Below are 21792 nucleotides of genomic sequence, written 5' to 3' on the forward strand. Positions count from 1 at the left end.
CATTATTGTGTGTGGGGGCACTAGTTGGGTATTACACTGTATAAGGGGTACCATAGTTTCATTATACTGTGTGTAAGGGGCACTATGGGCTTTTAAACTGTGTATGGTGGAACTATGGGAACATTATACTGTGGGTGGGGGCATTATGGGGGCTTTACACTATGTGTGGAAAGCACTATGGGGGCATTCTACTGTGTCTGAAGCACTGTGGGGCATTATGCTGTGTCTAGGGCACTATGGAGGAATTATACTGTGTGTTGGGGCACTACTCAGACATAATACTGTGTGGGGCACTATGGGGGCATGCTAATGTGTGGGGGCACTGTTGGGAAATTATAATGTGTGTGGAGGGCACTATGGGGACTTTATACTGTGTGTGGGGGCATTATGGGGGCTTTACTCTGTGTGTGTAAAGCACTATGGGGGCATTCTACTGTGTCTGAAGCACTATGGGGCATTATGCTATGTGTGGGCACTATGGGGGAATTATACTGTGTGGTGGGGCACTACTCAGACATTATACTGTGTGGGGGCACTATGGGGGCATGATACGGTGTGGGGGCAATGTGGGGAAATTATGTGTGTGGAGGGCACTACGGGGACTTTATACTGTCTGTAGGGGGCACAATGGGTGCATTATACTGTGTGGGAGGCAGTATTTGGGCATGATACTGTGCATATGAGGGCACTATGGGTGGATTATACTGATTTTGGGGACACTATGGGGGCATTATACTGTGTGTATGTGGGGCACCATGGGGGTATTTACTGTGTGTGGACACTATGGGGGTATTACATTGTGTAGGGAGGCACTACAGGAGCATTTTACTGTTTGTGGGGAAGTTTGGGGGCATTATACTGTGTGGGGGCACTATGGGGCATAATACTGTGTGTGGGGTACTGAGGGCTATAAACTTGGTGGAGGCACTCTGGTGGCATTATTCTGTGTGGGGGGGCTTTGTTGTAGCTTTGTACTGTGTGTGGAAAGGACACTATGGGGTTTTATACTGGAGGGCATTATACTTTGTGTGGGCAGGCACTATGGTAGCATTTTATTGTGTGTGCAAATCCGCAGGAAAAATCTGCAGCATTACCATTCAGCGTTCAGGGGGCCTTGAAATCCATGCCTTTCAAGTACTTTTGGATCCAGCGGGACAATCCCTTATTCCAGTCGGCAGGGGGAATTATACTGTGTGGGGCACTATGGTGCGTAGAGGCGCACTATGGGGCATTATCCTGTGTAGGGAGGCATTATGGGGGCATTATAGTGTGTGAAGGGCACTATGGGGACTGTATGCTATGTGTGTGGGCACTATAGGTGCATTACACTGTGTGTGGAAGCCCTATGGAGACATTATACTGTGTGTGGGCACTATTGGTGCATTATACTGTTAGGGGCATTATTAGGGCATGATATTGTGTGTGCGTACTATAGGGACATTATACTGACCTTGGGGGCACTATGAGAGCATTATACTGTTAAACCTACAAACGAAAATGATCAATAATAGCACAAACGTGATAAGTAATAAAAAAAAAAAATCGCTTTATTTTAAAGATCGATACAAAACATTAAAAAGATGAGTCACACAATAAAAAGAAACAGAGCATCAACTTATACAGGACGCGATAAAGTATAATCTAGGTATGAACATACATGAATGGAAATATACAGACATATGGATGAGAATACGTAAAGGAACACTGATTTTGCCCGGTATGCACAAGGTAAGGAATATGTGTGCAGCTACCAGTGCAGTGTAAAATGCTAGTGCAGGTACAAATAATCACTGCGGTGCACACATATGTAAAAGAAATGCAAAACACAGGCAGCGAACTATGAGGCCTGACAACAGAGGTTTAACAAAGGCCTAGGAAATGTAAAACAGAATGCATATACAAATAGAGGTACATACCAGGGTTCATGGTCCTGCACAGGGAAGACGCCTGAGCCCGACGCGCGTTTCGGCGGATGCCTTATACTGTGTAGAGAAGCACTATGGGGATATTATACATTGTGGGTGGCACTATGGGGTATTATACTGTGTGTGGGGCACTATGGGGGCATTATAGTGTGTGAGGAGACACTATCGGAAATTATCCTGTGTTGGGAGTCTCTATGGGGGCATTATGTGTTGGGGGGCATAATGGGGGCTTTAAACTTTGTAATGGGGCACTATGGGATCATAATACTGAGTGTAGGGGCAATATGAGTACATTATACTGAGGGTGGGGGCAATATGGGAGCATTATAATGTGTGTGGCGGCACTATGGTGGCTTTATTCTGTGTGTGTGGGCACTATGAAGGCTTTATTCTTTGCGTGGGGGCATTGTGTAGGGAAGCATTATTAGGGCATTATACCGTGTGTGGGAGGGGCACTTTTAGAGCATTATACTGTGTGTGTGGCATTATAGTGACATAATAATAATATTGTGTGGGGTCACTATGGGAGCATTATGCTGTGTGGGAGCAATATTGGGGCATTACAATGTGTGTGGCATTATGGGACATTATACTGAGTTATTGGGCATTATAGTGTGGTACTATGGAGAATAATACTGTGTGGGGGCACTAAAGGGGCATTTACTGTGTGTGTGTGTGTGTGTGTGTGTGTGTGTGTGTGTGTGTGTGTGTAACTTTGGGGGCATTATTGGGTGTGGGGGCACTATGGTCATTAAACTATGTAGTGGGCACTCTAGGGGCATTATACTGTGTATGGGGCTATATTGGGGCTATGTACTGTGTGTGGGGCACTATGGGGGCATTTTACTGTGTGGGAGGCACTATGGGGACAATATACTGTGTAGGCAGGCACTATGGGGGCATTATACTGTGCGTGGGACACTATGGGTCAATATACTGTGTAAAGAGGGACAATATGACATTATCCTGTGTAGAGAGGCACTATGAGGGCATTATAATGTGTTTTTGGGGCACTACTTACTTTATATGAGAGAACTATGGGGACTTGATACTGTGTGGGGAAGCACTACGGGGGCATTATTTTGCGTAGGGAGGCACTACGGGGGCATTATACTGTGTGTTTTTTTAGTCAATACAGGGGCTCTATACTGTGTGTAGGGTCATTATGGGGGCATTGTAATTTGTATGTCGGACACTATGAGGGCTTTATAATGTGTGTGGGGAGCACTATGGGAAATGATGCAGAGTGTGGGGGCAATATAGGGGCATTATGCTGAGTGTGGGGGCCCTATGGGGGCATTATACTGTATGTGGGGGCACTATGAGGGCATTATACTGTGTGGGAGGCACTATGGGTGTATTATACTGTGTGGGAAGGCACCTAAGGGTCATTATACTAATGAGGCATCATACTGTGTGTTTGGCACTATGGGCAGTGGCGTAACTACCGCTGAAGCAGCCGTAGTGCCTGCTACGTGGCCCATGGCATGAGGGGGCCTGTGCCGCCTGCTGACATGGTGCCCCATGCTCGTTAGCGCCGCTAGCAGCCATTATAGGTGCTCCAGTGGTAGCGATGCCACTACTGGGCCTGCGACGCCCGGCCCCTAACGTTTATGAGCCCGGCGGCTTGGGACCCCTCATGCCGGGTGATGTCGCTAGCACCGGAGTGGGCCCCGCTGCTAGCAACAGGCACATTCACATGTATCTGCGTCCTCAGGATGCAGATACAAATGAATACCATAGGCTGCAGGCCACGTTAGGCCTGCAGCCTAAAGGTGCTGGGAAGACTACCTGCGCAGGCCGGCGTGATGTGCATCACGTTGGTCTGTGCATGCGTCCCATCCTGAGGCAGTGCAGTGCTCCGTCCGCAGGGTGGCACTATATTCAAGGGGAGAATGGGGTAGCACTATATACAAGGGGGGAGGAGGTTGGCACTATATAAAGGGGGAAGCAGGGTGGAGTATATATAAGAGGGGGAGCAGGGTGGCACTATATGCAAGGGGGGAGCAGGCTGACACTATATACAAATGGTGCTGGGTGGCACTATACACAAGGGGGGCAGGGTGGCACCATATACAAAAGGGGGCTGTGTGACATATACAAGGGTGGAGCAGGGTGGCACTATATACAAGGGGGGGCAGCGTGGCACCATATACAAGGGGGGAGCAGGGTGTCACTATTTACAAGGGGGAAGTAGGGTGGCACTATATACAAGCGGGAACTGTGTGGCACTATCTACTAGGGGGACTGTATGACACTATTTACAAGGGAGACGTCTGTGTGCTGCTATCTACAGGGGGGCTGTGTGTGGCGCTATCTACAGGGGCTGTGTGTGGCGCTATCTACACTGGGCTGTGTCTAGCGCTATCTAGGGGGGGCTGTGTACTATCTGCAAGGGAGGGGGCTGCGAAGCACTATCTACAAGGGAGGGTGCTGGGTGGCGCTATATACAAGGGGGGCTGTGTGGCACTATGTACAGGAGGGGCTGTGTGGCACTATCTACTCGGGGGATTTTGTGTGGCAGAATCTACAGGCGTCTGTGTGTGGCGCTATCTACTAACGAGGGCTGTGTGGCACTATCTACTAAGGGGGGCTGTGTGGCACTATATACAAGGGAGGGGGCTGTGTGGCAATTTATACAAGGGAGGAGGGCTGTGTGGCATTATATACAGGGGGCTTTATGGTGATATCTACAGGGGGGCTATATGCCTCTATATACAACGGGGAGGTGGGGGCACTATCTACAAGTGGGGTGGGACACTGTCTACAGAGGGTGCAGTATAGCACTGTCTACAGGGGGGCTGTATGCCACAATCTACAGGGGGCAGTATCTACAGGGGGCACTATCTGTAAGGGGGGCTGCGTGTGGCACCTACCTTGGGGGGGCAGCAAAAAGTTTGCTATGGGGCCCAGCCTTTCCTGGTTACGCCCCTGAATATGGGGGCATTATACTGTGTGTGGGGGCACTATGGAGGCATTATAATGTGAAGGGTGGCACTGTGGGGACATTATACTGTGTGTGGGGCACTATGGGGTCATTATACTGTGTGGTGAGGCATTATGGTGCCACTATATTGTGTGGTGGCACTATGGGAGCATAATTCCATGTGACGGGCACTATGGTGCCACTATATGGTGTGGGGGCACTATGGGTGCATTATACCTTGTGTTGGGCCACTATGTGGACATGATACTGTGTGAGGGAACTATGGGGGCTTGATACTGAGTGGAGGCACTGTGGGAGATTTATACTATATTGGGGCACTATGGAGGCATCATACTGTGTGGGGAGGAACTATGGGGGTATGATACTGTGTGTGGACAGTATAAGGACAACATACTTTGTGGGGCATTCTGGGGGCATGATACTGTATGGGGGCACTCTGGGGGCATGATGCTGTGTGGGGGCACTATGAGGGCTTCATACTTTGTGGGGCACTCTGGGGGTATCATACTGTGTGTGTGCACTCTGGGGGCATGAAACTGTGTGGGAGCACTACGGAAGCATGATACTGTGTGGAGGTACTACTGGGCATGATACCGTGTGGGGGAACTATGGGGGCAAGGTACTGTGTAGGGGGAATATGGGGGCATTACATATTACTCTGTGACATACAAAAAGGGCACTATGAAAGTGAGTGGAGTCCAAAGGAGCGCTATTACTGAATGGTACCCCAAAGAGGGCACTATTACTGTGTGGGGGCACAAAGAAAACTGGGTGTGTAGGGATAGGGACTGGGCAGGGTTAGAGGCGTGACTTAGCGTAATATAAATTTGCAATGATGGGTTGTCACTCTTTACGTTCATTAAATGTTGGAAGGTAGAATTAAATCCATTCCTGAAATGTCCCCTTCTTATGTGTCTGACTTCCTAAAACATTCTTTCTCCAGTCCTTCTATGACAATTTGCTATCCTCTACGCTCATTAGTTTCTACCGTAAATGGCTACCCCTTACCAGCCACTATTCTAAGAACTGACCAGTCTTTTAAGATATTCAGTCTCAAGGGAGCACAAATATGAATAGCTATTGTGCGAATCACAAAGAAAAGAGTAGCTGTCAGATGACAGCTGCCCGCTTACTTTTGCAGGTTTTGATGCCACTGAGACTGAAAATCTAATGGTATCAAAATGGTAATTTTTATGGAAGGCTGTTGCACCAGATAGAGAAGTTATTGGATACAGGTCTAACATTTTCTCTCATTATTACCGTGATTTTCATGTGGGACTATGCAAGTATTAAATCAATATTGTTTTTTGCAATGATCATAATGATTTTCGATCATTTACATCACAACAGAATATTTGTCTATATGTGCACATTCTCAAGACGTGATCCAATATAAATATATATTTTAAATATTGAAATACTAATCTAAATGACTATTAAATTTTACACTTGCAAGTGAATATAAGCACCAGACTAAAAGTCTTTTAAAATGAACAGAAACCTTTTTTCTATTCTTTATTTCAGGCTTACAATCCATGCTGAATGCACAATGCACCTTGAAGATTTTCCCATGGATGTTCACGCCTGTCCACTAAAATTTGGAAGCTGTGCGTATTTTCACATTTGTGCTTTTGCTACTATGTAGAATGTAAATAATTAAGGTTTATAGCAACTAGACTAAAATGTAGTAAAAACTATCATCAGAGAAAATGAATATTAAAGTGTATGTACACCTTTGTTATGGTTATAATGATTTTTAGATATGTAATAGCTTGTAAATTCCATTGAAAATGTATACGTGGCAGGAAAGATGATTTTAACTTTTTTCATTTATATTTTTTATTTAATATTTATTTAATACTTTCCTTCTTTTTTTCTACTTATTTTTTTATGCTATACTATTGTTTTTTGTATTTGTCTCTATCTTTTAATGTATTCAAGTTTACACTGAGGCTAAGGGTATGTTCACACACTGAGTTAACGCCTCAAAATACGGCTGGAAAAATGGTAGCTGAATGCCTACAAACATCTGTCCCTTGAATTCAATGGGAAAAACGGTGTTTAGTTCAGTTTAGTTTTAAAAAACGGCATGTAAAAAAACGCCCCGTAATAAGAAGGAGCATGTCACTTCTTGAGCCGTTTTGGAGCTGTTTTTCATTGTGTCAATGAAAAAACAGCTCCAAAAACGGCTCCAAAAAAGCCCTAAAAAAGAGGTTTCGTCTACAAAAATGGCTGAAAATCAGAGGCTGTTTTCCTTTGAAAACAGCTCTGTCATCTTCAGACGTTTTTGACGTTGCGTGTGAACATACACTTAGAGTATCATGGAAGATGTGATCTATGTTTCCTTGCAGTGACTTTATATAAATTACAGATCAGAGTGATTTAAATAGCTTTCTGAAATTCTAATGATTTGCTTGGGATAATTATGTAACCTCTATATCCACTTTTCAATCACTATTCCATTACACAACACATCTGTCCAATAGAAGAGATTATTCATAGATTGGCTCTGCCCAATGAAATGCCCCAGTGCTGATTTCTGACTCTGGAGATTGACAAAGAAAGCAGTCTACTTTTAAGTGGCTACGATTGGCTTACTGAATAAAAGTTGGTTGAGTAGAGAGCGTGTAGGTTGTGGTCCTGATAGTGCAGAGGGTTCACCCCTTGTCCTGGTGAGTGTATTGTGTCCCTCTTCTGTCTTGTTCACTGTTCGCTGTGTTCGTGTTACTGTCTGTGTCTACCCTCTATTTGCTGGTCCATGCTGTCCTTCCTGGTGTTGTTTTTGGTGTTTGCCCTTGTGCCGTTCATTGGCATCTGTGTTCCCCCTTGTGCTGTCCCCTGTCGTGTCCTGCGTCTTTGCCCTTTGCACTGCCTCTGTGTTCTGCAGCCGGCGCTGCATCTTACTGAGGCATAGAATGAGCTCTCTCAGGAGGCCTACCTGGTTGCTAGAGGACCAGATAGGAGGGACAAGGGGGCATTTAGTGTAGAGTGCTACGGGTCATCAGAAATGGGAACAGGCAGTCTCCAAAGAGAGGAATCCTGATAAGAAGTGGATGGCAGTGTCACGTTGGGTACGTAGACCCACTGGGCCATACCGCCTTAACGGTATGGCAGCTGGCCAACAGGACGCAGGTCACAGTCTATAGTTTGTATAGTGTACCTGTGGCAGCTCGGACAGTATCAAGACAGGCTCGGCTGGGACTAGGCAGCAGGCAGACGTCAGGCATGGTGTAGCAGGAAAGGCGTGGTATACAGCACAGCACTTGACCAGGATAGTACGGGATACAGGTACAGGAACGGCGAAAACTGGGAACTGGGAAACACTAGGAGACCATTTGCTTAGACAAACTTTGGGTATGATAACAGTGCTCAGGCATGGGAGGAAGGGGTTGAGCCCTTCTTATAGTCCAGGGTGTTCATGGGCTCATTTTGACATTAACTCAGGTGCGTGCGCTGGCCCTTTAAGAGCAGGTATGAGCGTGCGCGCGCACCCTACGGGACCAGGCCGAGGGAAGCGGAAGTGAGTGTGGCGTCTCCTGAGGAGGAGACTGGGTCCAGCGCTTGCAGACCCATGGCTGCGGCCGTCAGGAGGTGAGTGAACCTGACGGCCCGCGGCCATGGACATGACAGGCAGCTCTTTATGTGGGTAAAGAATTTGTTAAGGGACAGAAAACAAAGACTCAATATAAATGGTACTTACTCAAAGTGAGCTTAAGTCAGAAGTGTATTAACGTTTCAGTTTTTGATGACGAAACAAAAATTATTAGGATACTTAACCCTTTAAAGACCCAGATGTTAGGAAGCGTCTTTGCCTTTAAGATCGCCAAGACTACTGATCTAGCTTCTCGGCGGTTCTGTTTACTTCCTGAGCCTATCCCACTTCTCTGTCTTCTTCCTATCAGGTGTGGGTGGGGTATTTATACCTGGCCTTCTCCCTCTTTCTTTGCTTGTGAATCTTTCTCCTTACTTAGGTGTTGTGATCAAGCTCTCACTTACCCTGTGCGCTAGACTTCTTGGAAACTGACCATGGCTTATCTCTCGTTAACCCCTTGTTTACCGATTTTGATTATCTGCTCCCGACTGGTTTGACCTCTGCTGTACCTGATTTCCACTAGCTCTGTTTTGGACTTTCTGTTTACCCTCTGGCTGTCTGGTTACCTGTTTAGGTATAGCCTGCATTGCACCCCTTTTCCAACACTGAACTCTATTAGAACAACCTGGGTTCTGTGCAGCAAAAACCATCCCGTCTTGCGGTGGGCTCTAGTGAATACCTTAAAGTGGCCTTAGATTCTGTTGATCAGAGTTGTGACGGATTTGGGGTTGCGGTTTTATTTGCACGCTTACTCCTGACAGTCTCCAGCAGCCTTTTGGGAATTGCGCAACCAGTGATTCCATAACATATTCACAAGCCACTTATATTATTTTTTCTCTATGGAACCTATGCAAGTTTTGGCAGGTCAAATGCATAATCTGACTCAGCTGGTACAAGGTCTGGCTGTACATATACAGCAGCATGAAACAGCGCAGGCCGCAAACACCAGGCATTACAAACGGCCCTAAGCGGCTCTAAACGGCTGAGAAAAGACCCAGCAAGTGCACTGACAGCGGCACTTAAGTCCTGCTTTCCGCCCTGCAACATGGGGAAAGCTAAAAAGAAAGCAAACTCTGCTAGACTTACGGAGTTCTTTCCCTCCACGAGGTCCCAAAGTGGCGCCGGCGGCTTCCAGGCTGTGAGAACGGCTGAAGAGGGACCTTCTTCTCCTGCTTCCTCGCTGCAATCTTCAGCTAGTGGGAGAGACCACACCCGGTCCTCTCATGGATCCTCTCCTCAGATGCGAAGTGATACATCCAGGGGCCGAGTGAGTACTCATGTTGTTCCTCATACTCTGTCTCCTATGCCACATATGCAAAGTACAGAGACTTGTCTCTCCCCTGCTATGCACGCATCACAGTCTACTCCTTCGCCTGTATCGGAAGATACTTTAAAAATCTTACTGGATAGTTTGAGAACCTCTCTCCAGTCTGACATTCAAGCTGCTTTTAAAAATATCCTAATGGAATTTGCTGCTCTGGGAGAACGTATCTCTCATATGGAGGATAAAATGGCTGACTTCTCAGCAGCGCATAATGAGCTGGTAGATATCAACAATTCTTTAGAAGAGGTAGTGGGGTCCTTACGTTTAAAGGTGGCGGATTTGGAAGATCGGTCCCGCTGCAATAACGTGCGGTTTAGAGGCATATCTGAAGCGATAAAACCGGAACAACTTGAAGAATTTCTCACTGATTTTTTTGTGGCGCTAGTACCGGATGTCCCTGTGTCAGATTGGCTTATTGATAGAGTGCATCGTATACCAAAACCCAAAGAATTACCTGCCACTATTCCACGGGATGTGATCGCTCGTTTACACTTCTATCGATTTAAAGAGAAGATGATGCAAGCTGCCAGACAACCACCTCTTCTTCCAGACAGGTTTCAAGGTGTCTCCGCGTTCACGGATTTGTCAGCGGTTACATTGGCGAAACGACGGGAGTTCCAAGATGTGGCGAAGATTTTAAGATCGCACAATGTTCAATATCGCTGGGATTTCCTGTCAAGCTCATTATCACTAAAGATGGTCGGAAAGTGATTGCGAACAATCCAGCCAAAGTTCTGCAACTGCTTCAGGAATGGCATTTATCTCCGATTGCTTCCCTTCCTAAATCGCTAAGATCCAGATCCTTACCTAGATTGGAGAAGGAATGGGAAACTAAAGATCCTGACTGACTGCCTCTTGTATGTCTTGATAAATTCTGATATGATTCCTAGGGCTGTGTTCACACTGAGTTTTTTGCAGGAGGAAAATTCCTCCTGCAAAAACTGCTCCAGACGTTTTTTTGCACAGTGGTTTGACAAAAACTTGTCAAAACACTCTGAGGCGTTTTTTTTCCTCTTTCTGACTGATTGAAGGTGTGTTTTTGAGGCAGAAACCGCCTCAAGATGGGTCATGACGCTTCTTTTTGATGTTTTTTTATTTTTTTATTTATTTATTTATTTTACTCGCGGTAAAGAAAACTCATCCAACTCCCATTGAAATCAATGGGAGCCATTTTCGGGCGGTTTTGCGGCGCGGTTTCCGCGTCCGAGAAAAGAAAAAAAAGAAAAAACAAAAAACTCGGTGTGAACAGGGCCTAAAGGTTATTGCAGAATATTCTCTGTACTTCAGAAAGGGCTATGACATAACTGTCTGTTGTATATCCTTGCTGTATTTTCTTAAATGCCATGGTATGGTTCACGGTGATACACTGCAATTGATGTGTTTCACCTTCCCCCCTCTACATCTCACCTTAGGGTTTGATGTCCTCCCTCTCAGGATACTGTTTAATTGTTGTATGTCTGTTTTTGTTAACTCCGGTCTATACAGGGCAGGTCAAAGCTGCTCTGGAAATCTCTTTCTCAGACATGTAGTAAGTCAGTGGGTCTCAGGTAATTGTCTTTTAGCAGATGCATTTCATGTCTTAAAATGGTGCTACAGGTAGTTTCGCTTAACACTAAAGGACTTAATAGTCCGTTTAAACGTTCTATGGTATGGAAAGAGGCAAAACAGTCCCATGCGGATATCGTCTGTTTGCAGGAAACCCATTTAAATCAGGTAGATGTAAGTAGGTTGCACCATAAGAAATTTGCGAATATATATGCCTCCCCGGCTTATCACAAAAAAAGGGGAGTTGCGATTAGAAACTCTGTGGCTTTTATACTTAGGGAGGCCCATATAGATCCATATGGGCGTTTTGTGCTATTGATATGTGACATTAATAATATTACCTACACTCTGGTCGTAATTTCTGCGCCCAACTAAAAACAGTTACGGTTTTTTCAATCAATGTTCAAACTTCTCAATAAGCATCGGTCGGGTTCGGTGTTACTTATGGGAGACTTTAATAAAACAATGTGGCCCGCACTAGACTCCTCAGCTCATTCAGGATCAGATAAACCGTCCGACTTGTACAATATTACTCAAAAAGAAATGCTATTAGATGTGTGGCGGCTCCAGCATCCCTCAGAGAAAGATTACACCTTTTTCTCTCATCCACATAAGACATATTCACGGATAGATATGTTTTTTGCGGATGCTTTTTTGTTTCGTAGAATAATATCTACAAAAATAGGTAATATCGATTGGTCCGATCATGCGCCCATTTATTTATCCATTGCAGAAAGATATAGTACTCCTCCTGCGAACCAATGGCGACTTAACAATTATTTTCTATCTGCCCCTCAATTTGCTAACAAATCCGCTGATTTATTGCAAGAATTTTTTTTGCTCAATGATACTGCCGACGTGTCCTCGGCTACGCTTTGGTGCACACACAAAGCTTATATGCGAGGTCAATTTATCAGTATTGCAGCTAGAGATAAAAGACAGAAAAATGAATTGAGATTTCATTTGTCATCCAACATCACTCAATTAAGAGCTTCCAACAAGCAGTCTTACTGTCCACACAGGGCTGCTTTGCTCAAGAATTTACAGAATCAACTCCACCAACTTGACCTTTATAAATATGAGCAGTCCTTGAGAAAGGTAAAGGCACGTTATTATGGATTTAACAATAAAACCAGCGCCTTATTAGCTTCACATCTCAAACAGCGATCGGCTCAATCTAGGATTCCTTTCCTTTATAATAGTAAGAATGAAAAGGTATTTGATCCTCAAGGCGTAGCAAATGTACTGGCAGATTACTATGCAGATCTATATAATCTCAAGGATAATTTAGATACCCCACAGCCTTCTGTGTCCATGATTTCTTCCTTTCTACAGGACATGAATTTGCCTTCAGTCACCTCTCATCAGTTGGAGATGCTCTCTGCTAGTATATCTGAAACTGAAATCCTGCAGGCTATGAGTCCTTGAAACCTCATAAGACTCCTGGCCCCCATGGTCTCACAGTAGACTACTACAAAAAATTTGGTTCTCTTCTCCTACCCCATTTATTGAATCTGTTTATTGATGTACAGCAAGGTGGTAATTTCCCTGTGGAAATGTTAAAAGCTACAGTAGTTGTTTTACCTAAACCGGGGAAAACTCTGGACAAACCGGGTAACTTCAGACCTATATCATTGCTGAATACAGACTTAAAATTGTTTGCTAAAATAATTGCGGAACGCCTAGCCGGCATTTTGCCTGATTTGATACATCTCTGCTTCTTTCCTTGGATGCGGAGAAGGCCTTCGATCGGGTCCATTGGGGATATTTGCGGTTACTTCTAGAGGCATTTGGAATTCATGGTACGGCGCATCATAGTATAATGGCCCTATATTCTTCTCCCTCTGCATTGGTATTTACCTCTGGATGTACATCAAAATATATCTGACCCTGAGACCTCTCTATTAGAGGTCACTAAGATATTGGAGGCTTTTAGTGCAGTTTCGTATTATAAGCTTAATGTTACCAAGTCTATGGTTTTGAGTATGAATATTTCTCGTCTTCTTTTGGACTCTCTCCGGAAGAAATTTCCGTTTATTTGTGTTGAGCACTCTTTCTCATACTTAGGAATACAACTTACCTACCCCACCTCTCTTTTATATAAATATAATTATATACCATTGGTATCTGCGATAGAAGCAGACTTATCCAAGTACATGAAGTATGAGGCATCATGGGTAGGGAGAAGCTCTGCGGTTAAGATGATGATCCTCCCAAAAATACTATATCTATTTAGACATTTACCTATTCTGCTATCGGTATCTTATCTTAAAAGGGTTGACATTCAGCTCGCCCCTGCTCTAGCCCTACTGCATGTGGGATTGGTGGATTTCTCTCCGGGTGTCAGAAACATACTTTTTCATTTATTGCTGTCTGCAAAAATATTGATTGCAAAATACTGGAAATCTACAAAAGTGCCTAGTATGAGTGAAGTGATTTTATATGTTAACAATAATTGTGTTATGGAACGCGCTTTAGCCTCTATTCAAGGGTCCTACGCTCGTACTTCCTTATGGGATCAATGGACTGACTCTACTTACTCCGACATACTCTTATGATTACCTTAGTCTAATATGTGGTCAATTTGTTGTGTCTGGATCCGGAGTTTTGTTTGTTTGTATGTTTCTTTTTTGTTTTTTTTCTGTAAAAAATGTGATCCGTATCCCAATGCTTTGTTTGCAATGTTTCATTGCTGTATGTAATGATTAGATGTATACTGGATCAATAAAAATCTGTTTATTAAAAAAATAAACAGCGCAGGCCCAAGCAGTCAGCCCAGTCGCAACTCCGGTTGGACCAAAGGTGAATTTACCTGATCGTTTCTCTGGTGATGGTAAAACTTTTGTCAATCTCCTCTGGAACGGAGCCACAACAGGTGGGTATCGTCATTTCGCTCTTGCAGGGTGATCCTCAATTCTGGGCCTTTTCGTTGAGACTTGATGCCCCTGAACTTTCTTCTGTGGAGGTCTTCTTTGGGGCCTTAGGTTTAATATATGGTGAACAAGATATCACTGCAGTGGCCAATCTGTTGTCTCGACAGCAGAGACGGTGGCCTGTCGAAGATTATTGCTCAGAGTTTAGACGATGGTTCTTCTCTTCACAATTGAATGATGCTGCACTCCGATGTCAATTTTGCCGAGGTCTTTCAGAAACCTTGAAAGATCTCCTTATAAATTACCCTCCACCCTTGTCTCTATAGGAGACTATGACCCTTGTTGTGCGTCTGGACCGACAACTACAAGCCCATGCAATTGAGCTCCACTATGTCTTCTCAAGAATATAAACTTTTTCGAAAACGCAAAGGGCTGTGCTACTACTGCGTGGACGCTGGTCATACTCTAAAGAACTGTTCCAGGCGTCTAGTACGTCAGCTCCGGAAAACTTCAGAGCCTAGATGGTCCCCGGGAATGCCATCTGGGTAGTCAGGTTTTTCCCACATTTAAAAAAAATATATTTTTGCCTGTTAATGTATGGTTTAATAATGTTTGTATTTCTGGCCAAGCTTTCGTAGATTGTGGTTCTGCGGCTAATTTCTTGGATTTTCAGGTTGCAAAGAGATTGGCTATCCCCCTTGTTCAGTTAAGTACCCCAGTCAAAGTCTCTGCTATTGATAATACCCCTCTCGCTCAGGGGTCGGTCAAGTTCTCTACTCCGCCTGTTACATTGGAAGTGGGTACTGTGCATACTGAAAAATTACTTTCTTTATTCTAGAAAATGTGCCTTCTGAAGTAATATATTTCGTATTCCATGGTTGCAGTCACATAATCCAGTTATTTATTGGGTAAAAGCGATTTGATGCGCCGCGTCAGTGGCTGCAAGCAGGAGCAGCTCCCAGTTTGGTGTATGTCAGTGTCTGTGTCTGGTGTTAGGTGGTGTTCGCGGCTCATTTTCGGTGCACAGGACGAGCGGAGTCGGAGGAGTCAGGAGGTGGAGGTGAGCCGCTCAAGGTGGTAGCCCAGAGAGCTTGGAGAAAGTGGTGGAGTCAGCAATAGAGCAATACGGCTCATGGCAGTGCGGCTGTGAATAAGCCGGCCGTAAGTGATCCGGCGTCAGAGGACGAGTTAAGAGGAGTTGTGAGGAGTTCTTGGGGGATGACTCGGGGGAACCAGCTGTAAAGGATCTGCCAGACACAGCTTCTGTGTCGACGCCCGTGGTTAATCAGTCTGCACCTGCTCCTAGGTCTGATAGAGTGACTCGATCTGCTACCACTCAGGCGGGTAGGCTCAGGAGTGGGAGAACCTATCACAGCCTGGCCAGACGGTTCTAGCTCCCGCCCTCGGTCTATTTATATATTAATTTCCTGCTTTTCTTTGTCTGTGATTCTTTCCTGTTTCCTGGCTCTGCTGCTCCTGCTACTATTATTGACCTTGCTTCATTTTGACCCTGGCTTTACTGTCTACGCTCCTGCTCTCCATTTGGTACCTCGTACTCTCCTGGTTTGACTCGGCTCGTTCACTACTCCTGTTGCTCACAGTGTTGCCGTGGGCAACTGCCCCATTCCCCTTAGCTTCTGTGTACCATTGTCTGTTTGTCTGTCGTACACATATTGAGCGTAGGTACCGTCGCCCAGTTGTACGCCATCGCCTAGGACGGGCCGTGCAAGTAGGCAGAGACTGAGTAGCGGGTAGATTAGGGCTCACCTGTCTGTCTCCCTACCCCGTCATTACACCAGCACTCCAGCAAAGGGGTAGGAGTAAGCGGCTTTCTGGCTTTGAGAGAGCCAGACCTCCAGGTACGTGTGCTCCAGGTGGTGTTGGCATTGCCGCCATCAGGGCAGCACTGCTGGTATGCCTGTCAGGGGCCCGGCAACAAGGATGAAAAGAAGGGGCCCATCCGCTACTTCAAACATTTCATTGAGGGCCCCAGCATTAGGTACTTGGAGAAAGGAACGGACCCTGCAACGTAACGGGACGTTCTTTACTCTGAAGTAACTTACACTGGGGCCCTGAGAGGAAGATGCTGCCTGAGCAGGAACCAGAAGCTCCGTGTTACATGTGCAGGGAGCCGCCCACAAGACAGGGAGGACGGAGGAAGAAAAGTTGGAGAGGAGCAGTGACATGCAGCGCCGCCCCCTCCTGCCTGCAACTTGCAACTGCTGAGGAAGATTCTTCCAGGATAGGTAAGGGTATGTGCACACGCTAACTGCATTTACGTCTGAAATGACGGAGCTGTTTTCAGGAGAAAACAGCTCCGTCATTTCAGACGTAATTGCTCGTACTCGCATTTTGCGAGGCGTCTTTGACGGCCGTAATTGTGAGCTGTTCTTCATTGGAATCAATGCAAAACGGCTCAAATTACGTCCAAAGAAGTGTCCTGCACTTCTTTGATGAGGCTGTTATTTTACGCGTCGTCGTTTGACAGCTGTCAAACGACGACGCGTAAATTACAGGTCGTCTGCACAGTACGTCGGCAAACCCATTCAAATGAATGGGCAGATGTTTGCCGACGTATTGGAGCCATATTTTCAGGTGTAAATCGAGGCATAATACGCCTCGTTTAAGCCTGAAAATAGGTCGTGTGAACCCAGCCTAAGAGGGAACTGTAATGTTATGTGTAGGGGATTCTTTGCAAATCTTTTTTGTGGTAGCGGAGAAACTTAACTGTAAGGGTATGTTCACACGGCAGCGTCCATTACGGCTGAAATTACGGGGCTGTTTTCAGGAGAAAACAGCTCCGTAATTTCAGCCGTAATGGCATGTTGAGGCGCTTTTTCGCTGCATCAATTACAGACGTAAATGGAGCTGGTTTTCAATGGAGTCAATGGAAAACGGCTCCATTTAACGTCTGAAGAAGTGACAGGCACTTCTTTGATGCGGGCGTCTATTTACAGGATGACGGCCTTTTGACAGCGGGGCGTAAAAAAAATGACCGTCGGAACAGAACATCGTAAGACCCATTCAAATGAATGGGCAGATGTTTGCCGACGCTATCGAGCCGCATTTTTGGATGGAAATCGAGGTGGAAAACGCCAGAATTACGTCCGTAAATAAGCCGTGTGAACATACCCTTAATGATATATGTGGGGGAGGGGATTTTGTATGAAATGTTATATGTGGGGGATGGTGGGACTTGGCTGTGAATGCTATGTGTGGGGGAGGGGATTTTGTGTAAAATGCTATATGTGGAGGATGGTGTGACTTGGCAGTGAATGCTATGTGTGGGAGAAGGGATTCATTATTAATTGTTCTTGGGAGGGGGAACTTAACTGTTAGGCTGAGTTCACACTGGGCGGATACGCTGCGTAAAAGCACGCAGCGTATCCGCCCTATGCGCCGCAGGTAATTCCGACTGAAAATCCACACCAAACTGTGGTGCAGTTTTTCACCCGGAATGTCCGCTGTGGAAACTGCATCATTTAGCCGGCCTGCTAGCAGTCACATGGGATGAAACGTCATCTCAGGAAGGCGCGCTGGAGGGAGGAAGAAACCCAGACTTCTGTGTAACTATAAGATTTTTATTTTTTTTATGAGTTGCATTTTTTTAATTCAATGGAGAAAACCCGCAACAAATAAGCAGCGATTACACAAATACAATTGACCTGCTGCGGAATTCAATTCTGTACCGCAAGTCAATTTTTGAGCGTTTTTACCGCTCAGTATTTATGCAGCGTGTGGATGACATTTGTTTTATCTCATCCACTCTGCTGCTACTGTATTTGCTACGGATTTTTTGTAACAAATTCCGTTGCGGAAAAACTGCAGTATTTACGCTACGTGTGAACTGACCCTAAGGCCTAATTCACACGACAGTGTTCGGTCCGTGATGTACAGACCACATGTCGGCCGCATTTCCCGGACCGAACACAGTGGAGAGAGCCGGGCTCCTAGCATCATAGTTATGTACGATGCCAGGTGTCCCTACCTCCCCTGTCCCGTGCTGAAAACATGATTACAGTACAGGACAGTTTTCCCGCAGCGAGGCAGGGACTCCTGGCATCGTACATAACTATGATGCTAGGAGCCCGGCTCCCTGCACTGTGTTTGGTCTGGAAAATGCGGCCGATGTGCGATTCGACATATCAGGGGATTCTGTTGTAAACCTTTGAAAACGTAAAGAAAAAAAAATGGCTATCATTGTGTTTGGTGCAACTGGGCATTTACATATTATTACTAATTATTTTTACTATTTGAGATATAGCTGCTTTATATCCTGTATACAGAGCAGCTGTATGTAGTTCTGAGACCTAAATCCGTCAGATCAGCGGGACACTGACGGGTTCAGTGACATCGGTCGGATCAAGCTGTTATCGATCACACCTTTGTTTATGACTTAGATGTGATTGGTAAGGCCGGGTTCCCACGTAGCTAAACGCTGCAGAATTTCTGCAACGGAATTCTGTGCGGAAATTCCTCAGCATTTTCAGTAGCAGCAAAGAGGATGAGATTTTGTAAATCTCATGCCCATGCTGCGGAAAAAACCCGCAGCATAAACGTTGATAAATTGACCCTCGGTGCGGAATTAAAATTATGTCAATTTATGCTGCGTTTTTGTTGATATTCTGCTGTATGTTTTCCCCTTTGAAATCAATGGGGATGCAAAACCCGCAACAGAAAGCCAAGTGTTGGAACGTTTGTGGTGTAATCCCAGCGTTTTTACTGCAAAAATTGCAACTCTGGAGAAAAAAAAATCATACTTACCCAGAATTACCCAGAAGGCCATCCTTCTTCCTGCAGTCCGGCCTCCTGGGATGACGTTGCAACCCATGTGACCGCTGCAGCCAATCACAGGCTGCAGTGTCACATGGTCTGCAACGTCATCCAGGGAGGCCGGAGCGGATGTCAGAGGAGGGTATAAGTATGAGCGTTTTTTTGCGCAGAGGAATTTCTGTCCGGAAAAAAACGCACCGCAATGTGGTGCAATTTTTCGGACAGAATGTCCTGCGGGTTTCAAATCGGACACCCTGCGGGATTTTTATGCAGCGTATCCGACCCGTAGGAACCCAGCCTAACAGCTCAATCCTGCGTGCCAGAAACATGCAGGATCCGGTGTCACTGAACCTGTCAGTCCCGCTGACCTGAAGGATTCAGGTTTCAGCGTACGATACAGCTGCTCTGTATACAGGATATAAAGCAGTTGTATCTCAAAAAGTAAAAATTATTTTGAATAAAATGTAATTGCCAAGTTGCACAAAACACACTGATAAACATTTTTATTTAAAAAAGGTTTTCAAAGGTATAGCGGCTGTATCCTTTAAATAATTTTTGTGGGGGAGAGGGGATTTGACTGTAAATGCCATGTGTGTTGGAACTTATTTAGCATATATTTACAAGTTACAGTCATATTGCATTTTTGTTTTTTTTGCAGAGAATTCGCAAAACCATGGCAAATGACATGGTTATAAAGCAATTTTACAAAAACTGTTGCAAAAAACGTGAGTTGACCTCGACATGTGAAGAGACCCTTGTAGTTCATTTGTGTAGGGTAGGGGGCTTTGCTGTAGATGTTTTGCAAGGGAAAAGTTTAGTTATAGTTTTTGTGCGGGGGAGGGTATATTCACATGTAGCGTTTGAGGTGCAGTTAAAAAAAATGCACCAAGACCACGCAGTCAACTGCGCTATTGATTCCGTGCAAACAAGGGGAACCTTATAAAACGGAGACAAACGGAAACCATTTGCAACTGATGCGTTACCATTGAAATCAATGGTAATGCAAATGGAAAGCTATGGTTTCCGATTGTTTCAGTTTGGTTTCCATTCATGGGTTTCCCTGACGGAAAAGTCAGACAGAACCCATGAACGGAGTCCCGACGCAGATGTGAACGAAGCCTAACATATATTGACATAAGGAACAGCCACAGATTCCCTGGGCAGAGCGCTAGTAGAAGATCTTCCCGGGGACTCCAGCCATGGGAAAGGTCCACTCCCCGAACAACGTATCCCACTATATGCCATACAGTCGGATAAGTTTTGGCTAAATTAAACAAAATCCAGAGCATTAACTGGTCACTGCCAGCTCCATGGTTTTGTTCACTGTAATTGACATCAGCACCAAAATCGGTTAACGCGTATAATGTACAAACATGAGCGCCACACTTTCCGTAGTCCACCTCTGGTAATGGAGGATGCCCAGACATTTTGGCTGTATGGAGCCCAGAAACTTCTGATGGCGGCCCTGGGTGTTGGTCTAGCTGTGAGAGAGCCAGACCATGTGGTGAACAGACCGAAAGTTCATGTGAACAGCTGAGAGGGTCTGTGAGGTGCCTGGAGAGAAAGAGGTGCGGTATTGGACCAGCTGTGAGAGAGAACGACCGTTTAGTGCACTGACCTAAATCGCATGTGGCCGGCAGTGAAAGACTGCGGGGTGCCTGGAAAGAAGTTGGAGGAAGTGTTGGTCCGGCTGTGAGAGAGCACGAACCGGCAGCGCCTGTGAACAAGGTTAATAAGAACAGACTGCTGGGTGCCTGGAGGGTATAGGGTGAACTACTGGAGAATTGCTGAAGAGGTGAGAGTTTCTGTGGGTGGGGATCTGTATCCACAACTGATCAAGAGGAGCAGGTGGAGGTATCGTGGGCAGTGTCATAAATGACACATTTGTCATGGACATACAGGTGCCTGTTTTACGGGCTACAGGTGCCTGTCCGTCAATATTGGACATTTCATTGCCAGCACTGACAGAGGGGCCCATGCCGGGATTGATGAGGCAACCGGTGCGAAAAAGGATGGAGGGATTAGGAGGGCTTTTTTTGCCAAATGCTGTCTCCCTTATTATCCATACTTCCAGTATTATCGTTATTGAGGATGCAGTTAGGGGGGTCTGATTTATCATCGTGCCTTAAAATGTCTGGTTATTCCATGGAGATAATTGACACTCAGGACTTTGGAAGTCCAAAGGGACCCCAGTATTGGGGTGGAATAAAGGACAAACTGTGGTTGTTAACCCCTTAAAGGGAATGTGTTGCCAGAAAAACATGTTTTTTTTTTAAAAATTAAACATTTAGTGTGTGGGTGATTAAACATTGTTCAAATTTTTTATTTTTTTTTTGCACGAGCCAGGAAATATTATAAATTATTTCTAATTTATAATACTACCCATTTTTGGTCACTAGATGGAGCTGTTCCCAAAATTGCAGCATTGCAACATTGGGTTAAAAGCCCTCGCTCTAGTGAGCTCTCAGCAACCCCCCCTCCTTTATCCTGGCTAGTGCCGGGATAAACGAGGGGTTTGAACGGTGTAACCTCCTACACTGTGTGTCGCCATTTTTTGAGCTAACCCACAGTGTAGTAGGTTTACATACAGTAGTAAACACACACTAACACTAACATACATTGAAATCTCTTACCTGCTCCTGCCGCCGCGGCTCCCTCCGGCCCGTCCGCTCCGTTTGCTGCCGCTGGTGCAAGTGCACAAATCCGGAAGCCGCGACCGGAAGTAGTAATATTACTGTCCGGCCGCGACTTCCGGCCCACAGGAAAATGGCGCCGGACGGCGCCAATTTCGAATAGGACTGTGTGGGAGCGGC

The 21792-nt window shown here is 45.5% G+C and overlaps 1 protein-coding gene across 4 annotated transcripts in view; it reads left to right on the forward strand.

Moving 5' to 3' along the window:
• The window catches only part of GABRA3 (gamma-aminobutyric acid type A receptor subunit alpha3), a 765781-nt gene that overhangs the window by 543130 nt on the left and 200859 nt on the right, over nt 1-21792 (forward strand). For all 4 annotated transcript variants that reach the window (XM_075835629.1, XM_075835628.1, XM_075835630.1 and 1 more), the window contains one exon: nt 6397-6479. In XM_075835629.1, the coding sequence (XP_075691744.1) occupies nt 6397-6479 (83 nt within the window). The remainder of the gene's footprint in view (nt 1-6396; nt 6480-21792) is intronic.

Source organism: Rhinoderma darwinii, chromosome 8 (assembly GCF_050947455.1).
Source record: "Rhinoderma darwinii isolate aRhiDar2 chromosome 8, aRhiDar2.hap1, whole genome shotgun sequence".
Lineage (NCBI taxonomy): Eukaryota > Metazoa > Chordata > Amphibia > Anura > Rhinodermatidae > Rhinoderma > Rhinoderma darwinii.